This window comes from Macrobrachium rosenbergii, chromosome 29 (genome assembly GCF_040412425.1).
Source record: "Macrobrachium rosenbergii isolate ZJJX-2024 chromosome 29, ASM4041242v1, whole genome shotgun sequence".
Classification (NCBI taxonomy): Eukaryota; Metazoa; Arthropoda; class Malacostraca; order Decapoda; family Palaemonidae; genus Macrobrachium; species Macrobrachium rosenbergii.
In genome coordinates, this window is record NC_089769.1 from 1268665 (window position 1) to 1293103 (window position 24439).

Below are 24439 nucleotides of genomic sequence, written 5' to 3' on the forward strand. Positions count from 1 at the left end.
ATGTTGTTGTTGTGCATCTGATGTCTTCTTGTCACCATGGTTGTTGGTTTAGCATGCTGTTGTTGTTGTCGTGGTTGTTGAAGTTGATGTCGATGCTGTTGTTGAGCATTGTTGGTTTGTTGTTGTTGTTGTTGTCATCTGGTTGTTGAAGTCTGTCACCATGTTGTTGGTGTGGTTGTTGGTGTTTGTTGTTGTTGTCGTCGGCTGGTTGTTGACCATGGTTGTTGGTGCATCTTGTTGCTGTTGTCAGCCATGGTTGTTGAAGTTGATGTCGTTTGTTGTCTGTTGTTGAAGTTGATGTAGTTGTCGACGTGGTTGTTGGTGTAGTTGTTGTTGTTGTTGGCGTGGTTGTTGAAGTTGATGTCGATGTAGTTGGTGCATCTGTTGCTTCTGTCAGCATGGTTGTTGGTGCATCTGTTGCTTCTGTCAGCATGGTTGTTGGTGCATCTGTTGCTTCTGTCAGCATGGTTGTTGGTGCATCTGTTGCTTCTGTCAGCATGGTTGTTGGTGCATCTGTTGCTTCTGTCAGCATGGTTGTTGGTGCATCTGTTGCTTCTGTCAGCATGGTTGTTGGTGCATCTGTTGCTTCTGTCAGCATGGTTGTTGGTGCAGCTGTTGCTTCTGTCAGCATGGTTGTTGTTGTTGTTGGCGTGGTTGTTGAAGTTGACGTCGATGTAGTTATAGGACCTGTTTCGATGGAGAGGGAAAATATAATCAAGCAATCAATCAATCATTTTATGTGGCCCCTACGGGGATGCATAGCTGACTCGATGAACTCACACCACCACATTCTGTCCTGGGTTAACTCCTCCAGATCCTCCCAACACTCATCTCCTGCTTCCTGCCTCAGTGTCCTCAACCATGTCTCCTTTGGCCTACCACTACCTCTTCTACCAAGGGCAACCCACCCCCGTATATCTCATACTATTCCGTCTTCTATACACATGGCCTAGCCACTTCCAGCCCAAGAACGTAACATACTCATTGACCGGTTGCACCCCCAGTTACTTTTCTAATTCTGTTATTTGATATCCTATCCCTCCAGTTATTCTCAAAGCTAAGAATTTATTATCTGAAGTCACTGTACTGTACCCTGACTCATGCCCATAAATGAAAATAAATCAAAATACTCCTAACCATTACCTTAAAAATAATAATAAATGTGACTGAAAGGATGAAAACATATGATTAGACACATTAAAGTTTATTTAAATGTAAGTGTCATCTTTACCTATGACTGTTAATGAGCAGGAGTATTGGGGCACGGACCCTCTTGTCGATTTGAGGGAGACTTCCAACACGTTGTTTTCGCTCTTTTGGGTAAAAGAATCTGTTGATTTGCAGTATCTGTGGAAGAGGATAAAATAATTAGAGATTATGACAGTTCTTGTGACCTTTCCTTGGTAGAATTTCCAGATCTTTGATAAAATGTGTGGGAAAAGTATCTTGAGCCATTAGATTACTTAACCATAGCCAAATACGCCTACATACATAGGTTTGTACATATATGCATGTCATCGTAACACTAGATCAGTCTGATGTTCAAAAATTTTCTGTGCCTTCAAACTGATTCTGCAAAGAACTCATCAGTAGCACATTTGCTCAATTATTATATACATATTTATTTAACATTAAATTAAGTTTCATCCTCCATTTCACTTTCGAACATCTATTATACAAAGCTTGTTTCAAATTTTCCCTTTTAGGGAAAAGCCAAAAAAGGGAAAACACACATTCTTACCATTTTTGTTACTAATTCTCGTATTTACTTTCTTTTTTCCTCACTAACTTTTTCTCCTGAAAGGTGTCTCACGTAAGCAGCATAAAATTCCTGTCATAAAATTCAAACTGTCCCTTATCCTTGCAATCGTTTTTCAGTGACATCAAAGAAAATTTCAAAACCCTGTGTGATTCAAAATTGCAGCCAGATAGGCCTACTGTACTAAGATTATTCTACTAGGACTCACAGGTTGAACTGCAACTTTTTTATTTAATCCTAAGCTTTGTGTTAACTTATAATTGTCATGAAAGTGAAACAAACCCATTTATAGGTATAAAAGGTATATAACTTGTTTACAGCTCGTATATTACTTTTTGTAGAGTCCTGTTTTTGCGAATTTGGCGGAAGGATATAGACAGAACCTCTTGGCAACTACACTGCAGGTTAAGACCATAGTTGAGCCAGGAGTAGGTCCCTGAAAAGGTCAAAGTAGGTCAAAAAGGGACAAAATTATGGAACAGCCTAAATCATGTTTTTAATGCAGGAAATAACCCCAGAAACAACAGAGGGCAAGAAATGTCTTCATAGGTGACAAAAAATGCACAGAAACATCAGAGTTTTCTCACTGCCACTTACCTGAAAGGTCCATGTGCAAGATGAGGACCCCAAGGTGAAATTGGAAGTCTGGCCCTCAAGTACGTTGAAAGTGCCACACGGAAGTGCTTATGTTGAGAGAAAAAAATAGCAAAAATATGTCACTTGAGTGTCTTGATAAAATTCTGCTTTAGGAGAACTCTATCTAGAAAAAAAATAAAATCCTCTCATGGTTTTGCTGTTAGGAAATAAAACAGAATTAGGCTGATATGAGATACCATAGCAGAAGAGTTATAAAGGACATTATAAGTCTATTGCTTCTGGTTTGATAACTTCCCAGTGAAAGTGATGAAAGTTAAATATATAACTTCCCAGTGAAAGTGATGAAAGTTAAATATGAAGCAAGCAAGACATTGGCCTAGCACACTGGTTATCAAATGATTAAAATCCCCATAAAATCTTAAAACAAGTTCAGAACCTCGAAAACTAAGTAGTTTTGATTTTGAGAAAATCTGAATCACCTCTTTCATTCATTCATGAGACACCAGCAGCAGAGAGCAGGACTGAATTTGCTCCTCGCCCAAATATTTGGAGATCAGGAGATTCAACAACTGCACAAGGTAAACTATACCATTTTCAAAGGGAAGACTTTTGATTTCTGAAAAGGCAGTTAGACTGGACGTTACCTTGTCTGTCAGTTTTGGAGTTTTTGGGATCAAAAGTCCAGCTGGGTAGACCGTTCACATCATTTTTTGGTTGCCATTGGAAGGAGCCCTGAACAGAAAAGAAGAAAGAAGGAGGAGGGTAAAGAAAAGATAAATATGCTGATATGACTACGAGACAATTAGACATAGGCCTACGTGCATCGACATATAGCTATTTAGAATGTCTATATCCCTGATATACGCTTGAATAAAAATATGCTGTAGTCTTATCTGTATCACTGACACATGAATGTCCAAAAAAATTTATAAACTGTATATGATTTTGTGCCTAAAAATTACCAAGGAACCTAAGAGAGAGCTTTGCAATGCTAAGGAAGAGTAAAAAAAAAAAAAAAAAGGCTTTGCATTGGCTATATTGTAAGCGGTGGAACTGCAGCAGACATTGTAAAGCTTAAACGGAAATATGTGGCTTATTAAATAAGCTTCTATTCCTTAGTGTTTGTTATTATTATTATTATTATTATTATTATTATTATTATTATTATTATTATTATTGCCACTGTTGTTGGTTCTCTGTTCCTCCCTTGTCAAGAATCACGTTTCACTTGTGATGTTTTAAAGTAAATAGTTTAAAGTTGGATCCCTGTCGATAAAAAAAAAAAAAGTGAAAGTTGACTCAAAGATTTTCAATCCTTTCAAAAAACTTTCGCAACATCTCACGAGGGTTTAAGACAACGAAAAGCGAACGGAAAAATATGAAAAGACCGACTTACGTTTCGTTCGAACTGGGAACAGCGTTCGCCAAGTAGACACTCTGAGGATGAAATGTGAAATTATGTTAACATCGATCTTAGAAAGGTTTCTATTATGTTATATTAGGTACATGAAAATGGCTTAACAGAAGGCGTTCTTACAGCTCATGAAGCTATAAGTATATTTGTGACAGTTTCAGTGTGAAGAACTATATTGTCTAGAAGTTACAGAGGGAGGTGCTCAGTGTGAAATTATATCAATCTCCATCTTGGAAAGAGTTTTTTTATACAAGAAAATTACTCGTTTATATAGTTTACAAGGTATTGTATTGATGCTAAATAATGTGATATGAAGCATATATGACTGCTTCATCGTGAACATTTATACAATGGATTTGGCTGCTAGACCCTTGCCCCTCTGACCATAAGGAATAAGGTCCTATTTTCCCATTTCAAAGGTGAAAATGTCTCGTGTAAATGGAGCACGGTAAAGAAAACCATCTCAGAAGTATAAATAAGTTTCTTAGGAGAAAGGGATCTACTTTGTCGAGGTTACTGGCCATCACATAGGCAGAAAAACATCTCAAAAGGGTTGGTATGTCTAGTTCATTCTAGTTCATTTACTTAAGAGAGGCTTTCTTGCTGCTTTTTTTTTTTGTAACTGGCATGGCCCTTTGGGCTTAGAATTCTTTAGACCCATCTCCTAGCTGATGTGTATATAAGTACGTATTGATTTATTTTTTAGTTTTTATTAAAAAGTCGTCTTTCATTGTAAGTAGTGTAAACATTGATGATTTAACGATGATGATATCACACTCACATAAACTATAAGCCTAGAATGCTTATCAATCAGATATTCAATTGCTATGCCTACTTTTTTCCCAGGAACCAATGCAAACCTATTTCACATATAAATGAAATGACAGATTCATGGAAAATACGTAGGCCTATCCCTCATCCATGGAAATCTATTCCTGGAATCGGGTGGACTTGTAATAGTCAAACATTATTGAGAAAAAACACGAAGTTTGCCCAAACTTACCAAGAAGACTAGAGCTGAAGTCAACGGGAAAGATTCCATCCTGCCTCAGTCGACTTTAAAGTGAGGATTCACTCTACGAAGTTCACGACTGAGTCAAAAGTGGAATGACCGGCGAAGCAATAGGTCAGGACGGAGGAGCCACCGTCTCTGAGGTGGTAGTGCCCCTGAACCGGTTTATAAAGGTCCTGGGCCCACACATACAAGTCTCTGTGGGTTTGGTGTGACGTGTTTCTTGATTATTTTCAAACACCTGCGGCTGGGGAAAATTATTAGCTTGGAATCATTTATGGAAAATGGACTGCTTACCTTTTTCCATATTTTATGGTAATATCCTCACTTTTTTCTTTTCATATATATTATACACACATGTATATATACATATATATATGTATATATATATATATATATATATATATATATATATATATATATATATATATATATATATAATGTCTGTATATATATATATATATACACACATATATATATATATATATATATATATATATATATATATATATATATATATATATATATATATATATATATATATATATATATATATATATATATATATATATATATATATATATAATATATATATATATATATATATATATATATATATATATATATATATATATATATATATATATATATATATATATATATATATATATATATATATATATATATATATATATATATATATATATATATATATATATATATATATATATATATATATATATATATATATATATATATATATATACAGGCGTTCGAGGGTTCCGACTTCGCGTTCGAGGTTACTTCGCAAATCAAATATTCATCAGAAATTATTTCCCGACTTCGACGCATGTTCTGGGGTTACGACGCGTCATGCGCCCGATCGACGGAAGAAATATGGCCCCAAAACGGCAGAATAATCATAATTTGAAGGTTTTTTTTATGTAAAACTCAATAATAATGCAGTTTACATCGTTTTCAATGCACCCAGAGCATTAAAAGTAAGGTTTTCTTATGAGTTTTGACGATTTTCGACGATTTTCCGGCTTACGATGATTTTCGGATTCTGACGCTGCGCGCAAGAACGAAACCCCGTCAGAAACTGGGGACCGCCTATATATATATATATATATATATATATATATATATATATATATATATATATATATATATATATATATATATGTGTGTGTGTGTGTGTATAGATGATTTCTATGCGTGTAAATGTTAGTTTGCTGAAATTTGCACTCTGTATATATACATACATTCGTTTTGTATCAAGCATAATGATAGATAATATTAATGTAATAAAAATAATCTATACCATTACTTTTTTAGCAAATATTAATAGCAATAGTAATAACATTCTATAAAACAAAGACTCCCACCACCTAAGTTTATTTTTAATCATTTTCCTTCTGCCTCATTCAAGTCTTCTGTCGAAAATTGGTCGCAAGGGAACTTGGGTACTAAGTCAGTCGTAAAATAATCCTTCGGACTAAGTGTTTATAAACGCTTTGTAGTCATTGTCCTGTACAACAATTAAGAGGTCTGTAAGATTCAAAATAGTCCCTGGTACAGAAAATATGTAATTATAGTTATAATTTAATGATGAATCAGTGAATGTGAAATGGTTACTTGGTTCAAGAGAGCCACCGTGGAATAATTTAATTATGAGAGAGGTTTAGTATGGTATACTGTAGTAGCTTATCTCATCTTCCTCATGATAAATGGAAATACAATCTCTGTTATTGAAGAGTAATTGACACCTCAGTTATGACGACGTATTTTAAAAACTCATTAATGCAAAAGTAGTGACTGAATGAACTAATCATAGGCCAATTTTATGTGGCTTTTCTCATTTGTTGCAAACTGAAAGTAGGTATAGAATATGTCTACAGGTGAAAGTGCATTGTTATATCAAGTTGTTCCTATTCTAACAAACATTCTTGTTCACAGAAGAGCACAAAATGAACAAATCATTAGAGAAATAGTTTTAAAATTACCTGACAACATGGTGCACCGAAGCAGAAGCTGTCTTGTTGCAGATGTCGCCTCCAAGAAGCTCCTGTGCTGAAAAATTAGACGTAGCCTAAGATTACATGCATACATTATAACAAAAATTAATGCCATGAATATATTGTTATTTATCTAGGATTATAGATGTTACTCATTACTGAAGGTAATTAGGCATTTTAGAAAGGAACAGTGGATTGTGTAATATCAAAAGGTTTTTAGGCTGAGTACTCAACGTATTATCAGTGGTTTCATCATTAACTCTACCCTACGTAGCAAGGAGTGGGTCAGGAAAGGGATTTTTACCCGGATGATGAAAATGTTGATATTTTATTGCTGTCTGGTATCTACTCTCTCCTCAAACCTTTGTTTGGATGAAGAACTTTTCTACCAGATTTTATGCAAATTATTGTCAGTTGGTAACCAGTGTGTTAGTCAGGCCTCAGGCTGTGTGGCTTGCCTATAGCCGATATTAAAAAGAAAAACAACGCTTTAGAGACTTAAATCAGGGTTACACTATTATAGTAAAAACTTTCAGCTTTTAGCAATTCATATAAGTACTTCTCTGGTGCGCAGTTAACCTCTTATATTAAAAGCTACCAAGACTCAGTTTGAAATTTCTATTCATTTGTTTATTGCAATATAAGACATTAGGCAGCATACCCAAATACCGTAGGCCACCATGAAACCTTCTCATGTACCCAGATGACCCCGTGCTCTTACGGAGATGCGTCACATGGCCTCATCGTGTATCAGAAACTCATCAGTCGCCTTTCAACCCGACCAATTTATCCCTCCGGCTTAATAACATAGAAATGGTTGATGATTTAGGAAATGAATGAAGTGCATTTACATTGAAGAAGTGAAATTACATTCCTACGAGGCAATGTATACACCTGTATACGAAAATATCACTTAATCGTTAAAATATCTTTTCAGGTCAATTGATGGCTTGAGATATGTCGTTCATCTGTATTCATGAGGTGGGAATGTACAAATAATTGCTTTTTTTTTTCTTTGAAATGACTGATGATGTAGTTTTCAGGAGAGAGAGAGAGAGAGACAAATAGCTTATTTCAAAGAGCATGAGAGAAATTACAATTTTCATATTATTTTCATGACTAAATACTGTACTGTATGTACTTATACGTTTTATGATAAAACAGGTTTTGACGTAGGAAAAGCCTATTTTTGGTAGTCGCTGTTGAGTCCTCAAGGAGTTACCTTCCATGGTCTACCAGAGAGCCATGGTGACCAAACTAATATCAAAGAATTCTCTTTTAGTGGGTCTTTTGGCCAGGTATTGTGTTGTATGTTATTTTAGTGGGTCTTTTGGCCAGGTATTGTGTTGTATGATTAACATTATAACACGTGATGCAGTACATAATGGGCTCAAAGATAAGAGGGCACTTTCCCTTATCTTCAGCGAAGCTGAACCCAGTTTTTCCAACGTCAAAAGAACCTGCAAGAAAGAGAAGCGACTATTGCACATGCACATCATCCTCTTGTTTACAACGGGGCCGTTAAAAGACCAAGGAGCCATTACTCTCTGTTGGTCAATGCAGGTTGATCCCTTTCCCAAATCCCATGCCTTTTCATCAGGAAGGTGGGAGGGTTTAGAGGACCCAACAATGAATACCAAAAATAGATTTTTCCTACGTCAAAACCTGTTTTTTGATAACGTAGTTGCTCTTTTGTTCTCAAGGAGCTTTGCAAAGAAATTGAAAGGTGACGAAAAAGGCTTAAGCTCTCACTTTTTAATCCCAATACCCCAAAGGAAATATTTCCATTCCAAGGTCAAGCCACAGATTTCAAGTCCCATTCCTTAATCCAGATACTCTTCAGGTTTTGATACCAAGAAACAAGAAACTATATACGAACTTACGTTTTAGGAATTTAGTTCTACAGTGGCTTTCCTAAGCATGCTGGGTTTAGTTGTAGTACTGTTGCCCCTCTCCCAGCGATACTTAACATACTCACTGTCAATAAAACCCCTGGTTTTATGCCACAGCACCTAGGGGTTAAGACTAACCATGCCACCTACTGATACACAGTGTAGTCGAATTTGTTCGAGCATGTGGCAGTACTTTAACTGATGACCACCCTGTACATTTGGAGACTTCTTCGAAAGAGACATTTCTGAAGAAGGCCAAAGACGCACAGTACTTACTTTCTTAACATCGTGTGACCTATGGAAAGAGTGTGGATTTCCTTTTTTAATGAGAAAACACTACAATCATTCTCAGCCTTCGTAGGGAGAGTGGTTAGTTTGTGCTAGGGTGTAGGAAAATAGGATCTTCTGGGGTGTTTGCTGTGACTTCTAGGTAAACCTTAAGTGCTTGAACTGGGCATAATGTCTTGTCTGCTAAATTGAGTTTTCTTATAAGAATGGATTTCTTTTTTAAAGGATCCATATTCTTGGCCAGGAATGATGGACCAGGGTACAATAATAATTGATGGTCAGCTGTTTGCGTGATGCATCGTCCCCATCTAAGAGAGCCCAGTTCACTAATACGAGCTCCTGGTGCTAATGCAGTCAAGATGATCACCTTTTGTAGCCTGTGTGTTGTGATTGTATTGGGTCCACTGAATTGAGGGGTTGATAGAAGTCTAAGCACCTTGTTCAGGAACCCAGTAATTGGAAGCCTTTCGGGAGTGGGCCTATGTAGAGCAAAAGACTGCAGAACGGAAGTGACAACTTCTATACTGGAGTCAATCCTGAATCCATAAAGCAAGGGTTCTGTTAATGCAGCCTTGTATGCCATGACTGTTGTAACCACAAGGCATTTGTCTTCAAAAGGGTATGTAAGAAAAATAAAGTGTTTCTATAGAAATCTCAACTGGGCTCTCAGTATGAATATTATCTAACCATATCCTCCATATGGACTGGTAATGCCGGATAGATGTCCGTAATTTTTGCACTAGGTACCTAGCAATGTTGGGTGAGTAATTATCACGATAGATATTTTTAAAAATTCTATACGTGAAGGTCTCGGCTCAGAGAGGAGGATGCGTAAGAGACTTTGCCTCCTACTGTCTGGGATAGAACAGCGGATGCTAGTGGAATTGATCTTTTTGTCCATTGTTGAGATAATAGGAACCAGTGCCTGTTTGGCCAATTTGGGCCTATTAAGTACAGTACACTTCCTATGAAGGTTAGAAGTTTGCTCAAAACCTTTGAAATCTGGGACAATGGAGGAAAAAGATATTGTTCTCCCCTTGTTCCAGTCTTAAGGAAGGCATCTCTTGCTGTTGCTTGACTGTCCAGGTTTGGAGGCACATATATTAGGAGTTTGTGGTTCTAGTATGTGGCGAACAGGTCCACTTCCGATTGTGGAAGAATGCTGGGTATTGTTTGAAAAGAGTGGTTGTCCAACATCCACTCTGTCGAGGCTGTCATTTTCCTTGATAGAATCTGCTGTTACAATGAGACCCCCTGTGTGGTGAACTGCAGACATGTGCCACTTCCTTGCTCGCACCATCCAAAGGATGAATAACATTACCGTATTGAGAGGAGGTGAAGGTGATCCAGACCTCTTGATGTAGGATATTGTGGTTATGTTTTCTCTTTTCTGGAGGTCTGAGTTTTTTGAGAGACAAAAAGACAGCCATCAGCTCCAGGAAATGGATATAATAATTCCTGAGTAGCTGATCACCTCCCTGCCACTTGACAATCCTCCCAATGTCCTCCCAACCTGTCAACAAGGCATTTGTGTGTTTCTCACTCATACAGACGGAGGAGTCAGGGTGTCCTGTTTCACCAGAGATTCCTTCCAAATCCAAGGCCGAAGTATCTCCCCAACTCTTTTAATCCTTTGATGAGGTCGGTCTGGCATCTTTTTTCTTGCATGCACTTTTATGTGCCATTCTAGGAAGTCAAAGAGTGCTTCCCATTGGGTTCTCATAAGACTTTTGGCCTCAACAGAAAAATTATTCTGGGAACTTCTGGAAGCCTTTAGGTGGCAACTTCCAGCAAGGTAGTAGGGGTTATAATGCTAAGGAGTCGGAGCGTAGCATAAAATTCTGACGAGGCTGTCCCCTCTGAGAGTCTTCTCGTAGGGGTCCCAAACTGCTGAGCAGCTATATCTAAAGGGAGCTTTTTCCTTTCAAAAGGGAGTTCCAGCATTGCCCATTCCTTGGTGGACTTTCCCAAAACAGGGATGACTGTGGCAGATGGTTTTAATTCTGCCATTTTCTCATGTTTTTAGTTACTACCAATTCTGAAAAGCTGTCTTCACATGATTAATATTTTTGAAAGTGAAGGGACAGTAGGGTGGGGCTACTTGGTGAGCAACTTGGGTCTTATTCAAAATGGAAGTAGAGATCCATTTTTCATTGACCTGGTAAAGGGCAATTTCTGTAGCTTTTAATGCTATAGGCACAGGTAAGAAAACCATTTCTGTTAGTGGTTTCTCCAAGTCTGGTGAAGATGGTACCAGGTGCCAGTCTGTATTAAGGAATGCCGTGAAGGAAATTGCGTCTGACCTTCAGAAGAAGTGATGCAAGATCTGTTGGCTCATTCCTAAAGATTCGCCTGCCTTTGCTTCCAATACGGAGTGTTCATCATCTTCAGAAGTCCCAGTTGACCCTGTCGCTAGAGATCCTCTGTTTGGGGATCAGTCTCAACTCTCCGGCTTTTCGGTCTGCCAAGAGAATCGCCAACTGCCTCCAGAAGGTTCACTAGTTTCTAGCCCTTTTGTCTTGTTCGGCCCATCAGTGGATGATCCTACTGAGGACTCTTTTGTCCACTGAGACTGACATCAAGTTGGGCAAACTTCATAGGAAAGTTTTGCAATTCTTCCTAAAGGACAACTGGGACAGGGAAACATCAGGACTCCTGCATGTTTCCCATAACTCAGTAGTTCAAGCTGGGCCTGCAATGGTGACTATCCGAATGAGACTTTTGGAAGGGGAGTCCCTTTGTCCGCTCAGCCCAGATCTAGACTTCTTCTCAGACACCTCGGATCTAGGTTGGGGAACCCTCTTGGGGAACCAGGAAGTTTCTGGGACGTGGTCCCCGGAAGAGCAGGACCTTCAAATTAACGTTAGAGAGCTGAAAGTGATCCTCTTAGGACTTCAGTGTTCCTTGTTCATAGTTCGCAACAAGATGATGGTAGTCTATTCATACATACCATAGCTCCCAAGTGTCCAGCTACAGCTCCCAGCACCAGCTCCCAAGCACCCAGCTTACAGCTCCCAAGTGCCCAGCACCAGCTCTCAAGTGCCTGGCACCAGTTCTTGAGCATCCAGCAATAGCTCCCGGGGCCAGCTCCTGAGTGCCCAGCACCAGCTCTCAAGCGCCTGACACCAGCTTCTGAGTGCCCGGCGCCAATTCTTCAGTTCCTATCTCCATCTTCTGAGCGCTAAGTTCCTGCTTACAGACATGGATCTCCTTCTTTACTCCATGATGAGCCATTTTTGGCACCCATTAAACAGCATTAGTTGAAATTATGATCTTTCTCCAAGAAACTCCCTCCAAGACCGTGTTCTCTTTGTCATCCAAGAAAGCTCTGAAGAAAGTTGATGATTGATTTTCAGCTAAGAGGGAGCAAGGCAAGTCCTTCGCCATTCCTCCTTCTCACTTGGTCCATAGGAGGGATCTGTCCTTAGTCACTGGGGAAGCTCCTTCTTCAGGAGTCACTGCTTCCCCCCAGAAAAAGGTTCCCTTCAGGCTGTCTGTGCATCTGGGTTCCAAAACACCTTCAGCTGTAGTGAAATTCATTCCTTGTGTTGTCTGACCCCACTGCTAGTGAGGAGGGGCTGGGATGCAGCTACTTTTAGTAGTGATAGGTTGTACTTACCTAAAAAAAAATTTTTTGGCTTTCAAAAATTACAATTATTTCATTATAAACCCATCACTCTTTAGCTTGGAGATCTCTTGGTAGTCCAAAAACTCAAATATTCTATGGCCTCTGGAGCCTGCAAATATCAGGGGTGAAATAACGTAGTCCAGAGGCTCCGGACTAACAAGGGATCATGAAATGGACCGGGATCTTGCTTGTAAGGTGGTGGGTTGTTCAGTTTTGGGCTGGCCTAATGCAGCTAATGCTTCACTTACTCCATTAGCCTAGTGCAGAAGTGAATACCTCAGAATTCTGTTCTATGAGAGCATGATGCATTACTATGGAGATGATTAAAACAACCCCTCCTTCTGAGGAAAAATCACCCCTCCTTCTGAGGAATCATTATAGGTTGGCCTGTAGCCACAAGTGACCAATAGAGTAAATTTACTATCCATAGCTAATGGTTTATGTGTCAAAGCTTTTAGATAGACATTAATAATGATTGTTGGTCTTATTCAGGAAAGGAAATTGATTATGGCATTTGCATCCATGTTACTTTTCTAGGCACAGCCTTGATTTTATGACCACTGATCTTTACATTAGATGCCTGTAACCCAGCATTGCTGTCATGAGGTTTTAGAATTACACCTCTAAGCCGGCATGCAATGATTAAGTCCTCACAGGACACAAAAGCAGGTCATCCTCATCTCCTAATTGAACCAGTAAAAGTGGAAAGGAATGACAAATGATGAAGAAGGTTGAGACTCTGAGGAAGTTGTCCATGTTTTAGCTACAAAGCCTTGAGCATACAAGAAGGAATTCATAAGCTGGCAGGTCAAGTTGTTCAGTACCAGAGACAACTCTTGGTGATAGATATAAGGATCCTTGAAAGAACTCTCTTTCAAAACATTTATTACATGGGACATAATTCACTTGAAGCACCTAAGTCTGTGCTGATCTATAACCTTTAATTGCTGACACAGTCAGCTTCCTCGAACAACAAAGAGAAAAGTAGGAAGTCTATGACAAGCCAGAAAGTGCCAAGGAATGGATCAGTGCCTTTCCTATTACATCAAATGCCAACGACCTTCCTCTTTGATTGATAAGCCTCAATATAGTCTGCTTGTCTTGGTTGGCAATGACCTCTGCAGCTTCTATGTAAAACCTCTTCTTATCAAGCAACCAACCCCTGACATTGACCATTATTGTGTTGTTGGCACATTAATGCACATGTATGATGAAGATGCCACAAAAGTCCTAGGCAACTAAATTCAGACTTGCATGAAAATAATTTAGGATGATTTCAAGTAGCTAGGTAACTGTGAAGATGCAAGTATGCATAATTGTGAGGAAACTGCAACAGTAACAATGCAATGTCATTACATATACAAGAAGAAAAAGTTGATTTATAGATTCTGAGTCACTTACAAGACATTGTGGAATCTGGTTGAATGGCCCTTCAGCAATGTCATCAGCTTTGGCTGCCAATGACTAGACTGAATTCATGGGAGGTAAGACCCCAATTAATGGCAGTCTTCAGTGTCCACTGTCTGGAATGCAAGGTTGGGTAGATCAAGATCACCCCTTCAGTAGGATAACTGGTGAGTAGTCCAAGGTGAGACTAACTGCCGTCTTCTCTACCTGTGATTTTCTGAGTCTCTCTGAATCCAGTACAGCTTAAGTGATCCAAGAAATAAAACTCAAGAATGGAGCTATAACGAGACACAGGGAAATTTGGGGAGGGTGAAAAAAGGAAGAAAGAAAATATTGTGAAATTCCTGTAATTTCCCTTACTATTGTCTCTTAACTGGGCAATGATTGAAAGAGAAAGAGCTGGAATGAAGGTAATGCCAACTTTCTTTCCAGAGGGAGGAATTATCAGAATGGAAGTGAGGTTAGTGTCACTTGCTAAAATAATGAAAATTGTTCTATTTTGCTTGGTAAAAACATAGAGAATCAGCCTCAGACCTAGAGCGATATTTCAAACACAGCAAATGTTGCCGATGTAAACTCTATACAGTCAGTATATAATAAAGAATATATACAAAAATAAAACGATCTTATTATTTGCTTTTAGAGAAAGTCAGGCCAGGGGCTTCTAGTATTTCATGAAAATTTAGAGGCAGTGTCAATCCTCACATATTCTGAAATTAATTGATCATCAGACCTTTTATTTTATATATGAACATATTATTTTAAATATATATCTGTTACTATATACAAAACTTGTACTCAAGATGTAAGTTGAAAGTTAACTTACTGTTAGCCATTCAAGGTTAATATTGTCTACAATGTAACCAAGCTGAAGTAAGTGAATTTTAATGCAGAAGGAAAATAAATGAAAGATTTATCTGAATGCTGAAGTGGTGTATTTAATTTACCATACAGTGATTTGAGGAGTAAATACTTAAACCAGATTTCTTATTTCTTATATCAGAGCAAAGTCTAAAGCACACATCAATAATTCCATGATCAATGATTTTAATCTTTCATGTCCAGCCGTGCTCAGAGAATTTCATGTAGTTCTTCAGTGGTCCACCCAATGCGTTGATAGTTCTCACGGCCTTGAACAAGTTACAGAACTTGCTATGTATGAATTTATCCAAGAGAGATAGTCTGAAAAAAAAAATAATGAAAAATGAATTTAGTACATTTCCAAAACATCCCTATGATCATTATGACGGTGACAGTGCCCTTCGCCTTACTTTTACGATAATTAGCTTTGAAAGTTGCTCCTTGACAATATGGATCACCCTTGACTTAAAACTTTCTTTTCACTTGCAAGCAAAAGAATTCATGATTACTTGACAATGAACATTGAGATTTGTGTTCTTAAGTGAAGAATTTGTGTTAGTTTAACTTGCTGATGTTTTCTGTGTGATATTGCAATCATACATTAAGTTAGCTGTTGAAAGTCACTTTGGTTTGGAACTTTCATCTCTTTTAAAAGATGTTGAAATACTTTCTTTCATTATAATTGCGTGTTCATTTGCTAACATATTTCCAGTCATTTTTCTTAACTGAGAATTTAGTCTCCAATATTTCTCTCGCTCTTAATTGCTTATCTGTTTGGTCTAGACACAACATTTCAATTATATTTAATAGTCAACCTTTACACTGGAAACTGCCACAATTCTCTCTGTTCTTTGGCGAGAGATTGCTGTGAAAATTTTGTTACTCATTTAATTTCCTCTCAACAATAATTCAGATTTAATTCTTGCATGATTTACTTACTTGTCACTCGAGTATAGACCCCAGGATAATAAGGAAAGGCACAACCATAACCCCAGGAGGCAACTCCAATCATGACGTTGAATGTTTGAGCTGTGTTGCCTGGAGTTATTAGTGGTCCACCTGCGTCACCCTGAGAATGGAAAGTAATGTTTGGCATCATGAAAGTCACAGGAAAGTGTGGAAAATTGTGTTTTTGTGGCTGGAACTTTTCATGGGGTGTTGGAAATCTTCATCTGTAGAAGTCTTTAAGCAGTTCCTCCGACGTGAAACTAAAAATGTTTACATACTGAATCTACGTTAATTTTAAAATGTAAAGCGTATCGTTGACAACCCCCCTACCTGACAGGTGTCTTTTCCTCCAGTAAGCAGACCAGCACAAATCATGTTTGCTGTGATGGCAATACCATATGACAGTCGGCATTGGGTATTAGTCAGTGTTGGCACCGTCACCTTTTGTAGTTCATTAGGTTGGATACCACCTGCAGTGTAATGAAGCTATGAATTACTGTTACACTTGAAGGTAGAATCAAAAAAGAAAAATATTCCAAAACAATGAGATACCAGAAGGAAATGATTCAAGAAAAAATGACCCCTTACATTGTTGCTGTGTTAACTTTGATTATCATGGCACTCTCCTCATGGTATATGTTAAAAATCCAATTGAATTACTGAAGTTAAATCCTTAAACGATGAGGGCAGTAGTTTTTATCAAGGTTTAATGACCTCACATTTTTTTTTAGTAATATTCCATGATTTACATGAGAAAAGGGGTCTCATTTTACCCTTAAAAACATGATGATCATAAAAATAACAATATTCCAGTGTTGACTGTGCAGAAGAGAGGATGCACTTCGGATGATGAAAGACAACGATTTTTTCACAATTTCTTCGTGCTGTGTTAAACAAAGACCATGAAAATGTGCAAAGTTTATCAGCAAAGACAGCAATATTATTCTCTAGAAAGCAAGGTTTCTAATGACAATAGTAACATGAAATGAACTCAGTAAACAGGATGTACATTAGTTCATTAGGGATAGTGAAGAGAAATTGCAGAGACTAGCAGAGGAGTTTGGAAGCAGTACAGCATTCATAAGAGGAGATAGTTGAGAGGAAGTGTGTAGAATCATACCAAAGGTAGTTGTTCCCCATCCAGTAACTACAGCATTCACATTTTCATATAAATTGCCTGCATCTGGGAGACACACAGGAGCGATCTTGTTGTCAGGTTGGAAAGTAATTGGAGTCGCAAGTTTGATCAATGCGATGTCGTTGTCCATAGTGGCAGTGGTGTAACTTGGATGGATGATGATCTGCAAGAACACAGATAGGTCAGAACTACTATACTATCACAGGGTACATTATTTGGACATTTCTGAGATACTTGTCATTAAATGCAGCTATGCTTTCACATCAGAAAGGTTACATTTGTTTTCAGGAAAACAAACAAAAACAAGTTCTGACGTAGGAAAAACCTATTTTTGTTAGCTGCTGTGAGTCCTCAAAGGAACAAGTCCAACCTTACGTCTAGCAGACTTTTTCTTAGGCTGGGACTTTGTTTGGCTACTCTTTGCAGCCAGCTATCTGTTCCCAACAGCACTCAAACCAGAATAAGGAAGGATCTGAGAAGATTCCTTACACAGCCCAGCTTTTCCAGACAACAGCTGGAACAAAGCTTGGGCCTGTTACAGTTTGGGTGAATGATAGATCTAATCCTGAGACTGCAACTGTAGGATTTAAAGTCTGGCTCTCACACGCCAGGAAAAGGCTTTGAGATCACCTTCATCTGAAAGTGGGAAGATACTCTGTCCATGGACCTGGAAGGGATCTCTTGCAAACAGGTCGACCCGACACCACCATTCGTACGAGTGATAATACATATGGACGCCTCCTTAACAGGTTGGGAAGGCCATTGAGAGGATTGTCGGTTAGGGGGAAGATGGTCACCTACCCTGGGGCTATTGTCAGTCTTTCCATCTCAAAAAATTGAAACCTCCAAAAAGGACCCACATTTTGTTGGTCCTAGACAATATGGCTGCAGTCTTATATTAAGAGGTTAGGCTCATGCTGAGCTTCTCTCAGTCAGTAAATGCCAACATGCTTCCATAATCCAGAAGTGGACCAGTTTGCCACATACAAGGACTGTCAACTTCCAATGTACAGTATGTGTCTCTTAACCTGGACATTCAGGTAACAGCAAGAGATGCATGCATGCCTACAAGACTGGAACAAATGGAAGATGATATAGTATATCTTTTCCCTTCACTGTCCCAGATTTTGAAAACTTTGAACAATCTTTTTGCTTTCAGATGGACTGTTTGCCTAGTAGCCCTGAATGAGCCAAACAGTCACTGGTTCCTTATTTCTTCAACAACAGGCAAGGGAATAGATTCCAATGCCATCCATTGTTCTATCCCAGACAGGAGGAGGGGAAGTCATTTATGCATCCTCCTTTTTGAGCTGTGACCTTTATATGGAATTTTAAATCTAGTCTACCATGAAGATTATTCGCCTAACAATGCTAGGTACCTAGTGCAAAAACTGAGGACTTCATCTGTCCAGCAGACCAGTCTGTATGGAAAATGTGGTTAGATTACCTCAACACTGAGAGCCCAGTTGAATTCTGTTAAAACAGGTTTACAATTTTTGTCCTTTGAAGTCAAGCACCTTGCTATTTCAACAATCATGGCATACAAGGCAGCATTGACGGAACCCTTGCTTATGGCTTTGGAATTGACTATAATATTGAAATTGTTAATTCTGTTCTCCAGTCTTTTACACTGCAAAGGTTAGCTCCAACAAAATTTCCCATTACCTGGTCCCTGAATAAGGTTCTTAGACTGCTGTCATCCCCTCAGTTCATGGGCCCAATACAGCTGTAACTCATATGCTGCAAATGGCAGTCATCTTGACTGCTTTGGCATCAGGAGCTCAGATCAGCATACTGGGCTCTCTTAGACAAGAGCAGCATTTCACAACTCATACACCTAGTTGTCATTTACTGTTGTGTCCTGTACTACCATTCCTGGCCAAGAATGTGGACTTTTTAAAGGGGAAATCCCTTTTCTGATGAAGGAACTCAGTATTTCATATAAAATATCATGCCTGGCTAAGCACTTAAGGTTTACCTAGATGTCACGGCAAACAACCCAGATGGTCCTATTTTTAGTACACTTTAGCACAAACAAACCATTCTCTCTACATGAGCTAAGAATTATTCCTTTCCTAAGTTGCATGGCATCCAAAAGGTGAGTACATCGTTAACCTTCTTCGTAAATGGTTAATTTGAAGAAGTCTTCAAGTGTATGGAGTGGTTATTAGAGGCAGTTTTCCTGCACCGGTGAAGGCGAAATAATCCTGCAGCCATACCTGACAACTAGGCAAGTCAGTGTAGAACCACAGTGGATAATACATTTATAGGTTCGTGTGTCTCCTGTTCTGTATTGCTAGAGCCTAATCGGTATCCGGAATAAAGAAAACGTTTAATAACCTGTGACTTTACCTTGAACAAAAAATTCCTGAAACACTATTGCCTTGAGAATGGTGGTAATGCTGAGATATTGCTGGGGAAGGCGCAATAATCCCTAAGCCAAACCCGACATAATTAGGTAAGTTACCTTCGAACCACAAAGAATCATACATAAGCTATTGGTTTGTGTGTTGTTTCTTTATTGCCAAACCCTATTAGTATCTGGAATAAAGAAAATGGTTAAAAACCTGTGGCTATATCTCGGAGCAAAAATTAATCTGGGTTGTTGTGATTTATTTTTTCAAGAGCTAAACCATTTTGTCACCTGTCAATTTCTTTTATAAGCTCCATTGAGAACGACAGCAGCTACACTATCAAAAATCAGGTTTTGATGACGGAAAAACCTATTTTTGGTAGCCGCTGTGAGTCCTCAAACCCAACTACTTTCCCTGATGTAAAGGAATGGGACTGGGGTGAACATTTATCTTGCACAGACATGGTGTGTAATGAAAATGGCTTCCGACTTATGTTGTTGTCGCATCTGTGCAGGGGAGACGTAGTGAAAGCCGAGGCAGTCATTGTAGGACAGGGGATAGCGCCTGCCTGTCCTGAGTCCTTTATATTCTATCACTGTGCCAACAAGCACTATTCTGGCCAAGACCAACTGTAAGAGAATTCTTTGTAATTGATTGGCCTGTCTTATGAAGCTGCGGTTGACTGATTGTCTTATTTATTTCAAAAAAATTTTTTTTTTATCAGTTTTATGTCCCAATAACCAGTGGTATAACTACATACTTGAGATGCTAGGATTCTTTGTGTTACAGTACTTTCAGATGTTGTGGCCCAGTTGTGCTCTCCAACTACAACATTAACACTTGATGCAGCAACTCTGAAAAATTAATAGGACTATTATTAGGATTGACAACAGGCTTTTATGTGCGGAAGAAGATGAAGTATCATCTTGAGGTTCACTTTTTCTTTAATAAGGAATTGTATCGTCTAGGTTAAATTTTTGTTTAATAGGGCAATTGTTTTAATATTTTTCTTAGAAGGTCAGTTGGACTTTTGATGAGATGTTTAGTACTGGAGCAGGAGGTTAGATCTGAAACACTGAACAGTTTTTTTATTTGATGGATTGAGATGCATAAATTTAAGAGATAAGGTTTTAAACAATGGTTGACTTGTTCAGAATACTCATAATAAGCTCTTAAACCATAGAGGTTTTACCTAAGAAGGGAACAAAGGTTAAAGATGAAAAAATACATATCTTATTCAGAACATGTTACTGGAATTAAGATCCAAAAGCAAGTTGTGTTTGTTGCAAGGCTAGAATGAAATGAAATCCCAAATACTGGAATGGGGGTTCATAAATGTGGAATGGACAATGACTGTGTGATTCAGGTGAGAAAGCATTGATTAAAATAAGGAAGGTAGACTTCCCCTTACCCACTGACACAGTGAGCTGCTGTTACGATCCACTGGTTTGAGACGATAGATCCACCACAGTATGGTTTAGTTCCTGTAGTTGATGTCAGTCCAACTTGCCAAGGAAATTCGTTAACTGTCGTTGTCTGTCCTCCAACTATCCTAATTATAGGATTTTGCCGGCCGCATTCTACACAAGAGGATTGTTTATTTAACATCACTAAAGAATATATAACTTTTGCAGGAAACCTTTTGTTGGCAGTTATGGAGATGAAGTTATAGACAGTGATGATCACATTTAATAGTCAGGCTAAGAGTGGGGGAAAATCTTGAAGTTGTAGGGACATATCACTGAATTGAAGCAACCCATTGTTTAAGTTAATCTAAAGAAATGAAAAAACTTATCTTCTCCCTACATTAAGCCTTTGACTAAATAAGACTTGACGAGGGAAGACAAAATTTGGACTTAATGTATAGTTCTGCTCCGGTTTGTGTTTGTGTGTGTGTGTGTGTGTGTGTTTGTGTCTGTCTGTGCGGGCATGTGCCAAGAGCCTTTGCTTGAAGAGACAGCTAAGAAAAGTGAGAGAAAAATGGTTGGGGAAACTGTGGAGATGACACTTTGTCCTTGCCCTGTTTGTAATGATACCTCAGAATGTGTGTTGGAAAGCAGAAGATTTTTAATGAAATAAACTGTGAGAGAGAGAGACAGAGGAAATGGCCTTATACCAGAGAACAGGTTTCTCATGAAATGACAGTGATGCCCCTACAATCACTTATTAGAGAAAGAAGACTCTTCCATTGGCTGTAATACCACAGAGAGAGAGAGAGAGAGTCTCTTATCCCCGAGAGAACAGGTTCGTCGTGAAATGACCAGCATTCCTGCAGTAATTTCCGAGAGAAGAAGAAGAAGAAGAATCAGACTTGGGAATTAAGTGTAATACTGTTTACTTACTGCACATGAAAGGCGGTGTAGTTGTTGTTGTTGTTGTCGGCGTGGTTGTTGAAGTTGATGTCGATGTAGTTGTCGACGTGGTTGTTGGTGTAGTTGATGTTGTTGTTGTTGTCGGCGTGGTTGTTGAAGTTGATGTCGATGTGGTTGTCGACGTGGTTGTTGGTGTAGTTGATGTTGTTGTTGTTGTCGGCGTGGTTGTTGAAGTTGATGTCGACGTGGTTGTTGGTGTAGTTGTTGTTGTTGTTGTTGTCGGCGTGGTTGTTGAAGTTGATGTCGATGTGTAGTTGTTGTTGCTTGTTGCGTGGTTGTTGGTGTAGTTGTTGTTGTTGTTGTTGTCGGTTGTGGTTGTTGAAGTTGATGTCGATGTAGTTGTCGAGTTGGTGTAGTTGATGTTGTTGTTGTCGATGCGTGGTTGTTGAAGTTGATGTCGATGTAGTTGTCGACGTGGTTGTTGGTGTAGTTGATGTTGTTGTTGTCGGCGTGGTTGTTGAAGTTGATGTCGATGTAGTTGTCGACGTGGTTGTTGGTGTAGTTGATGTTGTTGTTGTTGTCGGCGTGGTTGTTGAAGTTGATGTCGATGTAGTTGTTGGTGTTTGATGTTGTTGTTGTTGTAGTTGATGTTGTTGTTGTTGTTGTCGGCGTGGTTGTTGAAGTTGATGTCGATGTAGTTGTCGGCGTGGTTGTTGGTGTAGTTGATGTTGTTGTTGTTGTTGTCGGCGTGGTTGTTGAAGTTGATGTCGATGTAGTTGTCGACGTGGTTGTTGGTGTAGTTGATGTTGTTGTTGTTGGCGTGGTTGTTGAAGTTGATGTCGATGTAGTTGTCGACGGGTTGTTGGTGTAGTTGATTTTGTTGTTGTTGTCGGTTGTGGTTGTCGATGTAGTTGTCGGCGTGGTTGTTGGTGTAGTTGATGTTGTTGTTGTTGTCGGCGTGGTTGTTGAAGTTGATGTCGATGATTGTCGACGTGGTTGTTGGTGTAGTTGTTGTTGTTGTTGTTGTCGTGGTTGTTGAAGTTGATGTCGATGTAGTTGTCGGCGTGGTTGTTGGTGTAGTTGTTGATGTTGTTGTTGTTGTCGGCGTGGTTGTTGAAGTTGATGTCGATGTAGTTGTCGACGTGGTTGTTGGTTTAGTTGATGTTGTTGTTGTTGTCGTGTCGTTGGTTGTTGAAGTTGATGTCGATGTAGTTGTCGACGTGGTTGTTGGTGTAGTTGATGTTGTTGTTGTTGTCGGTGTGGTTGTTGAAGTTGATGTCGATGTAGTTGTCGACGTGGTTGTTGGTGTAGTTGTTGTTGTTGTTGTTGTCGGCGTGGTTGTTGAAGTTGATGTCGATGTAGTTGTCGACGTGGTTGTTGGTGTAGTTGTTGTTGTTGTTGTTGTCGGCGTGGTTGTTGAAGTTGATGTCGATGTAGTTGTCGGCGAGAGTTGTTTTGTTGTTGTTGTTGTTGTTGTGAAGTTGTTGAAGCAAGATTGTTGTTTGTTGTTGTCGGCGTGGTTGTTGAAGTTGATGTTGATGTAGTAGTCGATGTGGTTGTTGGTGTAGTTGTTGTTGTTGTTGTTGTTGGCGTGGTTGTTGAAGTTGATGTTGATGTCGGCAATGTTGATGATGTCGTTTGTTGGTGTAGTTGTTGTTGTTGTTGTTGATCGGCGTGGTTGTTGAAGTTGATGTGTCGGTCCGATGTTGAGTTGATGTCGATGTAGTGTCATTTGTTGGTGTAGTTGTTGTTGTTGTTGTTGTCGGCGTGGTTGTTGAAGTTGATGTCGTTGTTGTTGTCGGCGTGGTTGTTGAAGTTGATGTTGATGTAGTTGTCGACGTGGTTGTTGGTGTAGTTGTTGTTGTTGTTGGCGTGGTTGTTGAAGTTGATGTCGATGTAGTAGTCGATGTGGTTGTTGGTGTAGTTGTTGTTGTCGTTGTGGTTGTTGAAGTTGATGTCGATGTAGTAGTCAATGTGGTTGTTGGTGTAGTTGGTGCATCTGTTGTTGTTGTTGTGTCGTTGTTGTTGTCGTTGTTGTTGTTGGCGTGGTTGTTGAAGTTGATGTAGTTGTCGACGTGGTTGTTGGTGTAGTTGTTGTTGTTGTTGTTGTTCTGCAGTGGTTGTTGTTGATGTCGATGTGTTGGTTGTTGATGTGCTCTGTCAGCATGGTTGTTGGTGCATCTGTTGCTTCTGTCAGCATGGTTGTTGGTGCATCTGTTGCTTCTGTCAGCATGGTTGTTGGTGCATCTGTTGCTTCTGTCAGCATGGTTGTTGGTCCATCTGTTGCTTCTGTCAGCATGGTTGTTGGTCCATCTGTTGCTTCTGTCAGCATGGTTGTTGGTGCATCTGTTGCTTCTGTCAGCATGGTTGTTGGTCCATCTGTTGCTTCTGTCAGCATGGTTGTTGGTGCATCTGTTGCTTCTGTCAGCATGGTTGTTGGTCCATCTGTTGCTTCTGTCAGCATGGTTGTTGGTGCATCTGTTGCTTCTGTCAGCATGGTTGTTGGTCCATCTGTTGCTTCTGTCAGCATGGTTGTTGGTGCATCTGTTGCTTCTGTCAGCATGGTTGTTGGTGCATCTGTTGCTTCTGTCAGCATGGTTGTTGGTGCATCTGTTGCTTCTGTCAGCATGGTTGTTGGTCCATCTGTTGCTTCTGTCAGCATGGTTGTTGGTGCATCTGTTGCTTCTGTCAGCATGGTTGTTGGTCAGCATCTGTCACTGGTTGTTGGTGCATCTGTTGCAGCATGGTTGTTGGTGCATCTGTTGCTTCTGTCAGCATGGTTGTTGGTGCATCTGTTGCTTCTGTCAGCAT

The 24439-nt window shown here is 39.2% G+C and overlaps 2 protein-coding genes across 2 annotated transcripts; both read right to left on the reverse strand.

Annotated features, from left to right (window-relative positions):
- Positions 1-31: 31 nt before the first annotated feature.
- On the reverse strand, positions 32-23360 carry LOC136854320 (mucin-2-like). The gene is made up of 9 exons (XM_067130617.1): positions 22299-23360; positions 21659-21951; positions 20077-20170; positions 3752-3793; positions 3001-3088; positions 2357-2442; positions 2092-2195; positions 1232-1347; positions 32-687 (listed from the first exon to the last, which is right to left on the reverse strand). Exons 1-9 carry the CDS (start codon positions 23358-23360, stop codon positions 32-34), a joined length of 2541 nt encoding a protein of 846 aa, XP_066986718.1.
- LOC136854321 (putative uncharacterized protein DDB_G0272516) lies at positions 23357-24439 on the reverse strand. The gene is made up of 2 exons (XM_067130618.1): positions 24347-24439; positions 23357-23785 (listed from the first exon to the last, which is right to left on the reverse strand). The coding sequence occupies exons 1-2, from the start codon at positions 24437-24439 to the stop codon at positions 23357-23359; spliced, it is 522 nt and encodes a 173-aa protein (XP_066986719.1).